General features: G+C 41.5%; 1 protein-coding gene across 2 annotated transcripts in view; it reads right to left on the bottom strand.

Annotated features, from left to right (window-relative positions):
• The window catches only part of SELENOI (selenoprotein I), a 45,444-nt gene that overhangs the window by 20,705 nt on the left and 8,321 nt on the right, over positions 1-16,418 (bottom strand). For both annotated transcript variants that reach the window (XM_060116664.1, XM_060116663.1), the window contains exons 2-4: positions 6,089-6,157; positions 5,510-5,618; positions 3,276-3,350 (exon numbers count right to left, since the gene is read on the bottom strand). In XM_060116664.1, the coding sequence (XP_059972647.1) occupies positions 3,276-3,350; positions 5,510-5,618; positions 6,089-6,157 (253 nt within the window). The remainder of the gene's footprint in view (positions 1-3,275; positions 3,351-5,509; positions 5,619-6,088; positions 6,158-16,418) is intronic.

Genomic DNA, 16,418 nt, shown 5'->3' with positions numbered 1-16,418 from the left:
TCGAAGCACAAGAAGACCATCTCCAAAATCTCCCGTCTGTGTAACTAAGAGAGTGGCAGTATTAACAGAAATAAGAAAATCTGAAGGAGCAAGACTGATAGAAAAGATCTGAGTACAGTTTTAGATGCTGAAATTGAAGTGTTGGCAGGACATCCACATGGTAATGTCAAACAACTCAACCTAAGGGTACTTACTAGCAACTCAGAAGATAGATAAGGGCTAGATACTAACATGGGAGTCAACTCAATAGTGTTAAGGATCAGGATTACCAAGGGAATAAGGAAGGAAAAAGAGAAAGAGAAAGCACACTGGAACACCTTCACACAGGGGCAAAAACAGAGGAGCCGGGGCGGGGCGAGGGGGGGGCGGGGAGGAAGAGGGGAAGAGGAAGAGAGAATGGTACAACCTAGTTAAAAAGGAAGAAGCGTCTGAATTATAAAAATTCGTCCTCCAAAGAAACAGTTTTGTTAATTAAGTGCATCAGAATTAGACTAATTGTAAAGATTCAGATTCAAGGAATTAAAAATTCCTTATCATTACTGTGTTTATCTTGCTCACCACAGTATTATCCCCAGTGCCTAGCTCAGTTTGTGGCAAAGAGGGCCTTTAAAAATGTTGTTGAAGGAATATATGAAAGGATGAATCTCAAACTCTTGCCCAAACACTGCAGATCTCTGTTATATAGGACTGGGAACTTTTCTGCCCCCAAGTAGTTAAAATATATCCTAAAAGTCTTTTCTTATTATTTGCTGACTTAATTTCCTATTCTCAGTGCAACTTCTGTGCAGTTATTACAAATATTATATTCATGAACTACATATTAATTAGGTTTTGTACGTCTTCTCACTGAACCCGTTGTAGCCCCATAAGTCTGGGGTCTAGATAAGTCTCACAATGTTTTTTCATAAGAAAGGCAATTCAGCGCATAACCTATATATTATGAAAAAACCACCAGCAGAACCTACAGCAGCACCCTGTGATCAAACACACTGATATTTCTGCAGCAAAGCGTAAGAATAGTCACATTAGTAGTATAAATGAAGACTATAAATTGTTGCTTCAAGGCAGGTTTTGCAACAAACAGTTCATGTTAGATCAGGATTTTTGCCAGAATTGTGGAGACCTGAAACAGGTAGATGGTACAGTACTTCAAAAGACTCTTACGGGGACTTCCCTGGTGGTACAGTGGTTAAGAATCCGCCTGCCAATGCAGGGGACACGGGTTTGAGCCCTGGTTCAGGAAGATCCCACATGCTGCAGAGCAACTAAGTCCATGTGCCACAACTACCGAGCCCGCGAGCCACAACGACTGAGCCTGCGTGCCACAACTACTGAAGCCCGCGCACCTAGAGCCTGTGCTCTGCAACAAGAGAAGCCACCTCGGGACTTCCCTGGTGGTGCAGTGGTTAGGAATCCGCCTGCCAGTGCAGGGGACACAGGTTCGAGCCCTGGTCCCAGAGGATCCCACATGCCATGGAGCAACTAAGCCCGTGCACCTCAACTACTGAGCCCATGTGCCATAACTGCTGAAGCCCACATGCTTAGGGGCTGTGCTCCGCAACAAGAGAAGCCACTGCAATGAGAAGCCCGCGCACCGCAACGTAGAGTAGCCCCCGCTCGCCGCAACTAGAGAAAGCCCGCACGCAGAAACAAAGGCCCAATGCAGCCAAAGATTTAAAAAATAAATTAATTGAAAAAAAAAGAGAAGCCACCTCAGTGAGAAGCCCATGCACCACAACAAAGACCAACACAGCCAATAAATTAAAAAAAAAAAAAGACTCTTATGACATGCTGTTAAAAGCCAGAGCACACAGGCCACCCTCTCCTTTTCTCTATTCCTCCTGCAGTCCTTGGCAACCAAATCCTACAGCAAAAAAAAAATTTTTTTTTTTTGGCCACATCGCACGGCATGTGGGATCTTAGTTCCCGTGCCTGCTGCAGTGGAAGCGCGGAGTCTGAACCACTGGACCTCCAGAGAAGTCCCATTAAAACCAACTCATCTTTAATAACAAATGCACAAAAGCCTCTGTCTAAATGTAGATCTTTTAACTAAGTTTTTGCCTAATTCTTCTTGATTTCATTCTCTTCCTTCCCCAAACTCTTGCAGCCCTGGTCATCCACCACGTCAGCATTTAATTCTGTACCAAATTACCCTGGTTTTATGAATACAAGTCATTTTTATCTGAAGAGACCTAAGCAACTTTAAGTCAGGGTCTGCTACTTCACATTCATTTAAAAACCACATACTGAGTACCTCCTATGGAGCAGGCACTGTTCTTAACACTGGGTTCACAGCGAGCAAGATAAAGTACCCACCCTCAAGGAACTTACATTTTAGAGCAGACAACATACAAGGGGGTCATATGGTTTTAAGTGCTATGGAGAAAAATGAAGCAGGGAAGAATAGGAGAATGCAGGACAAGTCACGCAGATGATCCCAATGAAACACACCCTGGGCAGAATACACGGTGTAGCCTGGCCCAGTGGACTTCCCTGACCACGCCCCCTCCACCAAATGAGAATTGATCACGTCTATATTTGTTCTTCCACTATGCTCTATTACAGCATCTCTCTCAGTATTCTGTAGTTATTTGATATGTCAGTATTGCTTTCTAAACTCATGGCAAAAACGATGTCTTATTCCAGGGTTGGGAAATACTTCTTGTAAAGGGCCAAACAGTAAATAGTTTAGGCACTGTGGGCCAAATGGTCTCTGTTACAACTACTCAACTATGTCTCTGCTGCAGGAAAGCAGCCACAGACATGTAAAGGAATGAGCATAGCTGCGTTCCAGTAAAACTTCACTTACAAAAACAGACAACAGGGGCTTCCCTGGTGGCCCAGTGGTTGAGAGTCCGCCTGCAGATGCAGGGGACACGGGTTCATGCCCCGGTCCGGGAAGATCCCACATGCCGTGGAGCGGCTGGGCCCGTGAGCCATGGCTGCTGGGCCTGCGCGTCCGGAGCCTGTGCTCCACAATGGGAGAGGCCACAGGAGTGAGAGGCCCGCGTACCGCAAAAACAAAAACAAACAAACAAAAAACAGACAACAGGCCAGATTTGGCATACAAGGGGTAGTTTGCCAACTCCTACCTTATTCTTTGAATTCCCAGCAAATGACAATATTTTTCACAGAGAAACTCAAGAATGTTATTTATCAAATTGAACAGGATATTAATAAACCCTAGTTAAAATGAATTAAGCATAGGAGAAAATGTTTGGTGGCTATCCTTGCTGACAGTTTCCCCAGCCACTGACTATTTGCCAATTTCTTACCTAGAGTGTAGGCTACGAAGTTGAGGATGCCCACTATAATCCAAACCCAATCAGGTACATGCTTGTGACCTGGTGCTGTAAAGGAAAACAACACAGATTTTAACACAGTCTAAGTACAACTGTTCTTACCATAGCCCACACTGCCAATGAGAAATGTTTCTATATATTAAATAGAAGCTGAAGTACCTTACAATATATTTCGAATGCAGAACTAGGTAAATATTAGAATGTATCAGCAAACTCTGACAAAACCACAGTAACTGCCCAACCCTCATAAACAATAGGCATTTATTTTGAGCTTTAATCGTAACTCAAGACTGACTATCTTCACTTGAAAATTACTTATGTGCCTAGAATGAAGAATAATGTTTTTGGAATTCAAAAAATGCTTGTGTTTAATCTGATCCTTGTTGTTTATGATTATACTACAAACATGTTATTAAGCTTTCAACCTATACTCTCTCACTAAATTATTAATTAGCTGAACAAAAGACCTTTTGATTTGTGTATAGGTAAATTACCTCAACTGGATGATCCTGGCAACAAAATCGTTCTGAAATGTCTAGACCTCACTTTTCCCCCGCTAAGATAAAACAAGTGAGATTCAGGTCTGGGTTCTAGTCCTGGCTCTGTGACCAACGAGCAGTGTGGCCCTGAATATACCATTTAACCTTCCTGTCTTCCATTTCCCAAATATACTGGGACTAGATGGTTAATCTGGGCCTTCAAGTTGTATGACTTGGAGAAATACATATAATATTTACGTATTTTTAGTTCTCTTAGTAACTAAGTAAATAGTCTTATTTAGTCAGAGAAAATACTATTTCTAGTTTCAAAGATAAACTTTTGAGGCTGTTCTGAGGATTAAAATACAATTTAAAAAACCCCCACAATATCAAAACCATGCTTAATGAAATTTAAGCATGGTAACGGTAATGATCTTCAATTACCATTTTATTACATATACAGAAGCTATGGCTAAAATTTTCAGTTGATAAAGTCAGGCATAGGTAGAGTTTCAATATTCATAATTCCTATAATATCAAAAGTCATTAAGTGTTTGAAACTCCAAATTCTCCTACAAAAACAATGTTGTCGGTGATTGTTAATTTCTCTAGGTCAGTGCACAAACGTCTGCTGAACCCACAACACAGATGAATTATAGCAGCGGTCCCCAACCTTTTTGGCACCAGGGACCGGTTTCATGGAAGACAATTTTTCCATGGATGGGGGAGGGGGGGCAGTGCTGGTGTTTCAGGCGGTTAATGCAGGCGAGGGCAAGCGGCAGATGAAGCTTCGCTTGCCCGACCCTTGCTCACCTCCTGCTGTGCAGCCCGGTGGCTAACAGGCTGAGGACCGGTACCGGTCCGCGGCCCAGGGGTTGGGGACCCCGGAATTATAGTACTAAAACTCCTGACTACATCATTTATAAGTATTCTTATTGGAAAATATCTTCTAACTTAGAATGCAAAAACTACTCATCTACCTCCATCTTTCTATTCCTCTCAACTCCATCCACCAGCTGAGCAATAAGAATAAACTGTTTCCCACATATCCCCCCTCATCCCAGATGTGCTCCAGATTTTCTTGTCCAGCCGGTGCAGAAGCTGGGGTGTGGGAGAAAGTAAGATGGCAGTGGGTCTGAAAGAAGACGTTGGGAATAAGCTGAAAACTGCCTCCAAAGGTGCATTTTGCCTCCCGTCCTCAGTAAGGGCCCAGACTTCCGTCAATAAATATCTAAGGTCTAACAACCATTTTCAGAGGAAACTGGGAGTTATTAAAGGTACGTACAAGTGCTGAGCAGAGGAAAGAGAGATCACATTGCCTTTAGAAAAGGGGGATTTTTATTCCATACCTAGAAAAGGGGAAGGGATATTTCTGGAACTGGTAGGTATGCTGGGCCTTGCTTATACTCATTTTCAGGCAAAACTTCAGAGTCCTAATTTTCCGTCTTCTTATAAATCCCATTACTCCTTATTTACAAAAACCTCATTGCTTTTTAGACAGCATATCTAAATTCAATAGCCAAATTGGTTTCTAGAACTTATTAGAAACATACATAACAGGTTGTGAAAACACAACTTAACTTTTACACCCAATTCTAACATTTTACAAACCTTCTAATATTCAAAACTTTTCAGAAATGCAAGCATCTTAATAGAATCAGAAAATAACCATATCTCATTTTTTGCTATTTAGACATTTAAGATTTTATATTAAAGTAATAATCTTACCTGAAGCATAAAAGTCAGGATCAAAGTATGCCATAAGCAGAAAATTGAACACAACCAGCAGAAAGCCAGAAAAGGTTATCAGATTTGGAGCCAGCCAAGTAGGAAATACCTATTTTTTTCAAAATAATTACAAAATAATTACAAAATAATTAAAGTAGAGAAATCTCTCTGTCCACTACATACCACAACATGCAAATTTGTCAAAACAAAAACTATAAATTTGAAAGACCATATATACAGGAATTATATATATCAAATTATAAACCATAATCAGTTAATAGAAATCTATTTTCTATATTTTAAATAATTCTATAATCAACAAACTTTTATAATCATAACATTATATTTATTTTAGAAAAATTTAAGAAGCATTTTATAAATATGATAGATCTAGAGTATAAGCTTATACTTCAACGATGAGATAAAGCAAAAGGTATGTGACTAAAGGAAAGGAGGATGGGAGAGACAGGTTCTCTAATCGTCTTATTGAACTGATAGTTGGTCTGTAATACTCCATAAAATAGTTTAAAATATTTAAAACTTACTAAAACCTAAGTACATGCTTATTAATCATCATACCTTTACTACAGTGTTCCAAAATGGATGCATGATATACAGAGAGAGCGGATTGGTATCCACAGCACTGTACTGTTAAGAAATGAAAAAAAATATTCAGAGTTAATCCTTGCATACCAGCGAGTATTTAGAACAATATTTCTCAAATGAAAATAATAGTACAGGGACTTCCCTGGTGGTGCAGTGGTTAAGAATCCTCCTGCCAATGCAGGCGACATGGGCTCGATCCCTGGTCCAGGAAGATCCCACGTGCCGCGGAGCAACTAAGCCCGTGCGCCACAACTACTGAGCCTACGTTCTAGAACCCGTGCACCCCAACTACTGAAGCCTGCACACCTAGAGCCTGTGCTCCACAACAAGAGCCACCGCAGTGAGAAGCAGCGCACCGCGACAAAGAGTAGCCCCCGCTCACCGCAACTAGAGAAAGCCCGCGTGGAGCAACGAAGACCCAACACAGCCAAAAATATATAAATTTTTTTAAAAAAGAAAATAATAGTAAAAAAAAATCTAGAGAATATATCTAGTTATACAATGTCCTCTTCTAAATAACAGAACTGGAGAAGCAATATGAATGGGGCAAAGATGGCCAAGCACAGCCAGACAACTTTTTACTCAAATCAACTTTTATATTACAATGTTGCAGCAGAAAATTTTATATTGCTTTCAAGTGCTCACCTATTTGCAGGATAATGAGCACACTGTGTGCATTCACACACCGACTTTCTCAACCTCCATCCCTCTCAACTAATGGGAATCTAGCTGTTTTACCCTTGACACCATTACTAATGCACTTATTAATGGTACAACCTTGGGTGAGTTACTTAACCTCTCTGTCTTAGTTGCTTCACCTGTAAAATGAGGATCACAGCCTTTACCTCAAAGGATTGCCATAAGGATTAGATAAACTGATAATATACAGGAAGTGCTTAGAGCAGTACCTAGCCCACAGTTAGTGTTATATAAGCATTAGGTACCATTACTGTGTTTTGAGCACCAAAGGAATGACAGATCCCTTTACAGCTGGAAAATGGATTGCTTAAATAAGCAAAGGAAGAAAACAACAGGTTAGGGTGTTCAAAATGTATTCCCCAATTGTTGAGCTACTTAGTAAAACTTCAAAGAAAATTTTAACAAAGTATCTGTATGTAATTATGTAATACTTTAAGAGTCATGTTGATGACTTATTCATCAGAGACACAAACACACACACAAACACACACTGGAGTGCCTGGCACGTAGGAAGCATCCACTAGGGGTGGGGAAGAAGGGATACAAAATGGGTAAGGGACAACTTAATTCTCACCCTCAGGGAGTGGGAATATTACCTAATTCAACAAACTGTCATTTAAAAGACATCACACTAGTCAAATGCCTGAAAGAAGTTTCAACTGTGCTTTATATTTGTTTAGCATGAATATATTGGGGTGGCCAAAAAGTTCGTTCGGGTTTTTCCGTTACCAAAAAATAAGTAGTAAGTATCCGAGCAACTGATTTTTTTTTTTTTTTTTTTGCGGTACGCAGGCCTCTCACTGTTGTGGCCTCTCCCGTTGCGGAGCACAGGCTCCGGACGCACAGGCTCAGCGGCCATGGCTCACGGGCCCAGCCGCTCCGCGGTATGTGGGATCTTCCCGGACCGGGGCACGAACCCGTGTCCCCTGCATCGGCAGGCAGACTCTCAACCACTGCGCCACCAGGGAAGCCCGAGCAACCGATTTTTTAAAAAATCATAATTAAAGATCAATATTTCTTCCTGAATGTTTTATGGATATGCAAGAAATATTCCTCATCAGTGTTTCAAGATTTAAAAGTGTGATGGAGCAAAAAAGTAAATAAATAGAAATAATTTAAAATACTGCTAGCAAAGAGAGTTAGCTAGTAAGTCACATGTTTACTCAACAGAATCCATGGCTGAGCGCCTCCATTTCTCCAACTCATTCTGATGAAATGCGATATCCTGGACAAAATATCTGAGACAGGCAGTGGGAAGAAAATGGTGAAGGAGAACACTGGCCAGAGTGAGAAGCTCTGCAGCTGCATCCAGACTCTCAGCTGGAGCCTACTTAAATGAGTATTACTGTTCTCGCTAAAATCAACTTCTACGTGCATGGTTCTCTACACCCAGCAAAGCTTTTCCGCATAACAGATACCATGACACCTGAACCTCTGCAGAATGAAGGAGTCCCCAACTGATAGGACTGCCTGAATTTAAGTTTTCAGACCTGAGGACATGCAACCAATATGAACCCTGAAAAGCTGCCAATGACAAGGTGGGAGGGCCATGGCCTCCTCCATTTCACCAAAGTCCGAACCCAGACCCACATGACGTAGCCAGCAGGTCAGATAAACTGGAAAACCACACATTTCAAGTCCACCATCTACTGCAAAGTACAAAAGTTGTAAGAAGTCCAAATCAGAAGAAAACAATTTAAGACATCACACGAATAGTTAATACGATGTACAAAGTACAATGCTCTTAATTCAAATGTTTGCTGATTCTCATTCAGCAGCTTTCCATAATTTGAATTTAGATCTAAAAGAAGGTCATTTACTCATGGTATTATGATTTGAAAAGCTCCTCTTTTTAAATTCTGAAGATTTTTCTCTTTTTTAAATCTCTTTATTTCCACTATTATAACATTTCACCTTTTTTTTTTTGGCTGTGTTGGGTCTTCCTTGCCGCACGCGGGCTTTCTCTAGCTGCGGCAAGCTGGGGCTACTCTTCGTTGTGGTGCATAGGCTTCTCATTGCGGTGGCTTCTCTTGTTGCAAAGTACAGGCTCTAGGCGCGTGGGCTTCAGTAGTTGTGGCTCGCAGGCTCTAAAGCACAGGCTTAGTAGTTGTGGTGCATGGGCTTAGTTGCTCCACGGCATGTGGGGTCTTCCTGGACCAGGGATCGAACCCGTGTCTCCTGCATTGGCAGGCAGATTCTTAACCCCTGCGCCACCAGGGAAGTCCCCAAATTCTGAAGTTTTAACTCTAAATTTCTATTTCAGGAGACCAGTAGAAGTATGAAAAGATTATAGTACTCAATACAAGAAGGTCAGTTTGCCTAACTGCATTTTTTACACTTAATAATAGTAGCAGATAAGCTCAAGTATAACAAGGAAATCTAATATGAGATTACAAAAGGTAGCAAACAGTAAACCTAAAGAGCACTCTGTGCTCTAGCCTTACACACTTGAGTATTTTCAAGGTCACATATCACTTGGTATAAACAAAGAAACTTGAAACTGTCTTGTGAATCAATAGGAGGAAAGAAGAATGAGTCACACCTTCCATATGCCTGAAAAAATAAGTAAAATGTAACCTTTTAAAGGAGCTAAACTAGATTGAGTTAATGCCTGTTAAATATATTATTTTCTATTGGAATGATGTTTTGGTATATACCAGAATATCTGAACAAGGTAATAATCCCCTGTTTAAGGCCTGCAGGACTTGCTTGATCTACAATCTGTTGGGCCAGACTAATCCAGTGCCCTGCAGAAAGGCTTGAGAACCACAACCTGAGTTTGAGAATCATTCCAAGGCAAAATCTCAGAACCACAAGAGTTCAGGAGATATCTAGTTCTCACGTGCCTACCCCTCACCTATGTGAATAGGTAAAACAGTCATCTGGTCTCTTTATTTTTTGCTTTATTTTATTTATTTATTTTTGGCTGCGTTGGGTCTTCGTTGCTATGTGCGGGGCTTTCTCTAGTTGCGGCGAGTGGGGGCTACTCTTCATTGTGGTGCGCGGGCTTCTCACTGCGGTGGCTTCTCTTGTTACGGAGCACGGGCTCTAGGCGCGTGGGCTCAGTAGTTGTGGCACACAGGCTTCAGTAGTTGTGGCTCGCGGGCTCTAGAGCGCAGGCCAGCAGTTGTGGCGCACGGGCTTAGTTGCTCTGCGGAATGTGGGACCTTCCCGGACCAGGGCTCAAACCCGTGTCGCCTGCATTGGCAGGCGGATTCTTAACCACTGCGCCACCAGGGAAGTTCCTGGCCTCTTTATTTATTTATTTTTTAATTTTTGGCTGCGCTGCGCGGCATGTGGATCTTAGTTCCCCAACCAGGGATCAAACCAGCGTGCCCTGCAGTGGAAGCGTGGAGTCCCAACCACTGGACCGCCAGGGAAGTCCCTGGCCTCTTTTTAAATGCCTCTGGTTACCAAAAAACTCATTACTTCTAGAAATAGCCCAATCCAATGTTAAAACAACTTTTCTAATGCTAACAAAATCCTCCCCTTGCCCCATATTTCCTATCATGTTTTCAATTTCCCTAACAAAGCTAAGCAGACAAGGGTCCGATTTTTTTCCAAACAATAATGCTTCAAACATTTGAAGATGGCTCTCCCTGTCACATCTAAATCTTCTCTTCACCTGGTTAAAAAATCTCATGTTCCTTTTGCTGTTACTCTCTTGCCAAAGTTTCACTCTCTTCATCATCTAGGTCTAATTCTCTAGACCAGAGGTTGGAAAGCTTTTTCTGGAAAATGCCAGAGAGCAAATATTTTAGGCTTTGCAGGCCAAATGGTCTCTGTAACAATACCCAAAACTGCCACTGAAGCAGAAAGAAGTCGCAGAAAATAAGAAAACAAAGAGGCATGCTGTGTTCCAATAAAACTTTATTCACAAAACAGGTGTCCAGGGGCTTCAGTCTGACAACCAGTGCTCCAGACAATCCATTTTGTTGTTAAACCAAAATAAAAGTGTGATCCAGGGTAAAAGGAACATTTCAAGTGGTGCGTGAGCACAAAGGAGAACATGACTATAAGGTCTTCTTCCTCAACAACTTATTTCTCTAACAGATGCTCAACACAGTATTAATTTCCTGAGGCAACAAAGTCATACTGCAGATTTACACACACCTTCACAGCCACCTTATCCCCTCAGGCCTTTCTCATACAGACTGCAAAGCCACCTTTCTCTGCGTTAACATGAAGCTGACTGTTGGAAACTAAGTGTAAGACCCTACATTTACCATTTTAACATTTCATCTTGCTAGAGTCCACTCATCTTTCTATCTCCTCCGATCTCCTCAGGGTCAGACTCAGTTATCCAAGGTACCAGCTATGCCCCCCAAACTCTCAGCATGGAAAGCTGTCATGTTAGCAATGCCTCCACATAAGTCTCTGTAAAAATGCTGATCAAGGTAGAACTTCTAAACATTCCCCTCAAGATTGCTATTAATACATTTAGTCATTTTTATTTGGGTACAGAATTCCATACTGTCACCTATGGCAATTAGTCTATGTCACCCACGAGAAAAGATCTTCATAAAGTCTTAGTGAAATCCAGAATTATCTTAGACAATATTCTGTCAAGTATTAGAAAGTTTCAAGACTTTTTTTTTTAACTTCAGTACAAGTCAGGAAATAAAGCAGAGTTCATTCTTCATTCATTCATTCAGTAAAGTCAACAAATAATTGTGACTGAGTGCCTACGATTGTGCCAGGCACTGTGCTAGGCCACCAGAAAGAGAATGGTGAACAAGAGCAAAAAGTTTCCTACATTCACCAAGTCCAGGCTAGGGTGAGATGGATGCTAAACAAGAAAACAAGTCGTAATCACAAGATGTGATCAATACTGTGAAGGCAATAAACAAGGTGTTGTACCAGAGGACCAGGGGGCTGGGAATGTGCCTAGTCAGGGTGCTCAGAGAAAGCTTTTCAGGGGAGGGGACACTTAAGCTGAGTCCCAGAAGATGAGAAGACAGGTAAAGCATGTACGAGACAGAACAGTGGGTCAAACAAGGGAGACACCACAGAGAACGTGCTGCTGGAGATTCCATTTATATGAAGTTCAAAACCAGACAAAATTAATTTATGGCAAAAAGAGGTCATAATAGCAGTCTGCTGAGAGGGACTAAATAGGGGCCCTCCGAGGTGCTGAAACTAATTCTTTACCATGGTGGTGGTTACATACATATACAAAATTCATCAAATTGTGTACTTAAGATCTGTGCATTTGTATATAATTTATACCTTAAAAAGGAGAAAGAAAGAATATATGTGTGGCAGTGTGCAGTGTGTGTGTGTGTGTGTGTGGTTTATAGGTGTTGGGAGGGGGGCGTGCATGCCAAGATGCCCTCTAAGCAGAGAACAAAATGTGCAAGGACCACAGAGTGGAGGGAGGCCAATGGAGCTACAGCGTAGTGAGTGAGCAAGGAAGAGTGGGATGAAATGACACTGGAGACACGGGCAGACACCACCCAAAGGTCCACAGTGAGTTTTATTTTACCATAAGCCCAGTGCATATCCTGATTTATATTATTAAAGGATCCCACTGTTTACAGTGTAGAAAATGGACTGGAGGGGAGCAAAAGTACAAAATAGTTATGAGGCTGTTACAGTATACCAGGCAAGAGACGATTACGGGTTAGGCCAGGGGCAGTACGATGACTCTAAATTACTTCCAAAATATGCTATAAAGTGCCCATTTTTGAGAAGGGCATTAGAAATGTGCCTCCTCTTAATTTAAGAAGGAAATTGGCTCTAACAAAAGGAAAACTATGGAAGCACTTCCCTGGACCTAAAAGTATTTCCCTTATACATGTACTTTAAATCCCTTCTATATACTGATAAGAAAACTGACTGAACTGCCACACCCCTGCACTAAATACAGAGTTTTGGAAACTTATTAATTAGACTGAGGTCAGTATCCCGTCTAGTACTAATACAGATGGTAATACTCTAACAACTATCAACAGATGCAGGTTTCCCTTGCTTTGTCTTCTAATCAATATAAGGAGGATAAGTCTCCAACTATCAAATGATTTTTAATTCAAAGCCTGTCTTTACCCATTTGAAATATAAACTTTACACTTATAAAACATATTTTAGTTAACCACGGAAATCCATAAAGTATGGATTGAGTACAAGCTAATAATAGTTTATAAACAGCACTTAGTGTTAATCATTTCAGATGTAAGCAAACTCAAAATGATGTTTCTGACTTTTTTAAATGATTCCCCAAATTCTTGAGTTCCAAATCATCCATGTTTTTAGGAATAAAAGGCAGGATAGTCACAAAGAACCAATTTTAGTTCACAACTGGGTTCACTGTATGAAGTTATTTATTGCTCAGACCAACTTTCCAGACATAATGAAAGAAACACATTATCAACCTTTCTTAACAACTCAGGAGAGAGAAAGGAAATGTCAACTCTCTTCTCTCCCGCTGCACAGTGAAGCTCAGTGTCTGGTGTGGTATTGGTATGGTATGGAGGTCAGCCTTGCTGACAGGTCTCATGACTCAACCATGTTTAGGTGTAAGTCTTTACAGGGGCAGGATCCATTGTGGCCAACATGTGCTCTACCACTCCAGGAGCAGAGTTCTTTAGCAACGGCATTCCATGTCCCTGGGCCAGTCACTTAAGCAAAAACCATAAAACAAAAGATCCCAATTATTAAAAATTGTTATTCACGCAACAAATATCAAGGCAGTCAAAAGAGCTACCTTCACATACAAACGTGGGACTCACTGAGCACTGGTATTTAAAGAAGCAGTTAAGGGCTTCCCTGGTGGCGCAGTGGTTGAGAGTCCGCCTGCCGATGCAGGGGACACGGGTTCGTGCCCCGATCCCGGAAGATCCCACATGCCGCGGAGCGGCTGGGCCCGCGAGCCATGGCCGCGGAGCCTGTGTGTCCGGAGCCTGTGCTCCGCAACGGGAGAGGCCACAGCAGTGAGAGGCCCGCGTACAGCAAAAAAAAAAAAAAAAAAAAAAAAAAAAAGAAGCAGTTAAGAGAACGGAGAAAGCTTCCCAACCTGATCCTTTCTGCATCTGGCACGTGGTAGGAGTTCAGTAAACATATCTGAATGTTTGCACATATGAATGAATAAATGCATGAACTACTCTGCATGTTTACTTAAATGGCAGTATAGAGTGACTCCATCAGTGATGAGAGGAACTCTTTTCCCCCGGGAACTAGTCTACAGCAACTTTTCACTTCACAAGGGGAAGTTGCTCTTACTCTCCCCCTATTAATAACACCATGTCTACATTTGTATGCTTTATAGTTTCCAAAGTACAATTACATTTGTTCTCTTATTTGATATTGTAAAATAGATAAGGTAGATTATTCCTATTTTACAGATGAAGAAACTATAAAATTCAGGGATTAACAGCTAATAAACAGGAAGGTCTAAACTGTAAATCCTTTATGAATCATCTTGGAACATTTCTGTGAAATGGATCACTTTGCTTTAATCCAGACTACCCCCTCCTGGCTCAAATACAATCACAAGCTACCTAGATCCAATATACTGAAATTCTTATTAACATAGTATCCTCCAATACACATTTTTCTGTCTTCCAATTTGTGGCGGACACATCCTAAGGTAATCCCCAGTGAGTCAAGCCCTTGTATAATCAATCCCCTCCTACTGATGGTTCAGTCATTCCCCTGAGGGTGGAACCTGTAACTTGCTTCTAACGAACAGAATATAGTGAAGGTGATCGATGTCACTGCCTTGACTGAGAGAACATTACATGGCAAAGGTGATGAGATGTCCCTTCCACGATATAGTTCATTACCTAAGACTCCATCTTAACAGTTCGGAGAAGAGTCTCCCATTGACCTTGAAGAAGCAAACAGCAACGTTATGAACTGCCTATGGTGAAGGCCATGTGGCCAGAAAAGTGGGCAACTACTAGGAGCCGAGCGCCTCAGCCCTGCAACTGGAAAGAACTGAATTCTGCCAACAACCACACGAGCCTGGATGAGGACCCCAAACTCCAGATGGGAGCACAGCCCAGCTGACACCTTCACTGCAGGCTGGCGAGACCTCAAGCAGAGGAGCCAGGTAACTGGTGCCCTGACGTACAGAAACTGTGAGACAATAAATGTGTGTTGTTTTATGCACCAAGTCTGTGGTAATTTGTTATCCAGCGATAGAAAACTAATATCCAATACTGAAAGCACTGCAGCATCCTCTTTTCTAGTAAGAGATACCTTGAGGCGCCTATCCACAAAATCAAGACTACCTGATACTTGAGAGCTAATATATGAACATTACGGTAATATAGCTTCTTACTCCTTTACATTCGTTTCTTGGTTTTATTAACTGCTCTTCAATATAATGGAATATTTCTCTGATGAGGTGCTTCTCAAAATGTAGTTGCCAAACTGAGTGCAAATTCTTGGGCCCTACCCTAAATATACAGAATCAGACAGCCTGGGGGTAGGGCCCAGCAATCTGTCTTTTAACAAATGCCCCAGTTGATTCTGAGGCACCCTCAAGTCTGAGGGCCACTGCTCTGGTGAAAACAAATGTGAATGACACTCCTGCAAATTCCTCAGCTGAAGGAAAAGCCACACGATCAGCTTAGTGGTCAACACCTAAACCTCCTGATGGCAACTTCAAATACGGCACTGTGAGCAAGAGACAAGGTATAATAAAATTCAGCAGGTACTCACTAAATGCAAGGCACTGTGCTAGTAATAATCTACCAAGAAAGAAAAACACCAAGTCGAACTGAAAATGAAAAAGGCGGGGGGGGGGGGGGCATTACATTAACCCTAAGACAGAAATTTAAAGTTTCTTAAAGTACTTTTTAATCAATACAAGACTTTATGAACTACACCCACAGAGAACATGACTCAGTGGACAAGGAGATCCCACTTCCGTGAATACTGTCATTTATATCTGCTAACGAGTCAGAGGAGAGAAGGTGGTGAGAGACGACTGGAGAAGAGCTAGAGCAGTAAGACAAGAACAAGCATGTCCTGAGGACAGACGTTTGCTTGCTAGGCTTAAACAACATATAATAAACTAACGAGAGATGAGAGGATAAGACAAAAGGAGGGGTCATTTAGTGAAGGCACTTGAAATCCTTGCTGAGGAATCTCGACATCAAACACATGATAAATATGTGGGAGGTACTGCAGATTCATAAATAGGGAAGTGGTATTTGAAAAAACTTACTTACTCTCCCTTTGCTGAAACATCCTTTCTCTTGGTATAACCTCCCCGGGTGTGAGTATGTGTGTATATGTTATATGACAGTTAATGTTCACAAGCAGAGAAGCACTAATGTCAAGTTTTATTTTTTATTTACTTAACACTAACACATCACTAAGTGCCAGGCACTTTACAAATATTAATTCATTCAATTTTGACAACGATCCTATGAGGCAGGTACTACCCCATTTCACAGATGAGGAAACCTGGTTAGAGAGACTAAGTTATGCTCAAGATCGCAAAGCTAGGATGTGGCTTCTATTTAACTCAGTATCAGTCCCAAAGCTAATTAGTTAATCAAAAGCCATTTACCGCAATTAGAGCTAATAGTGAATGAAATGTTCTTAACAGTCAACTAAATATAAGACTAGCAAATACAAGCCCACTTGTCCCTAC

This window comes from Mesoplodon densirostris, chromosome 14 (genome assembly GCF_025265405.1).
Source record: "Mesoplodon densirostris isolate mMesDen1 chromosome 14, mMesDen1 primary haplotype, whole genome shotgun sequence".
Lineage (NCBI taxonomy): Eukaryota > Metazoa > Chordata > Mammalia > Artiodactyla > Ziphiidae > Mesoplodon > Mesoplodon densirostris.
This window is presented reverse-complemented; position numbering and strand designations above follow the sequence as displayed.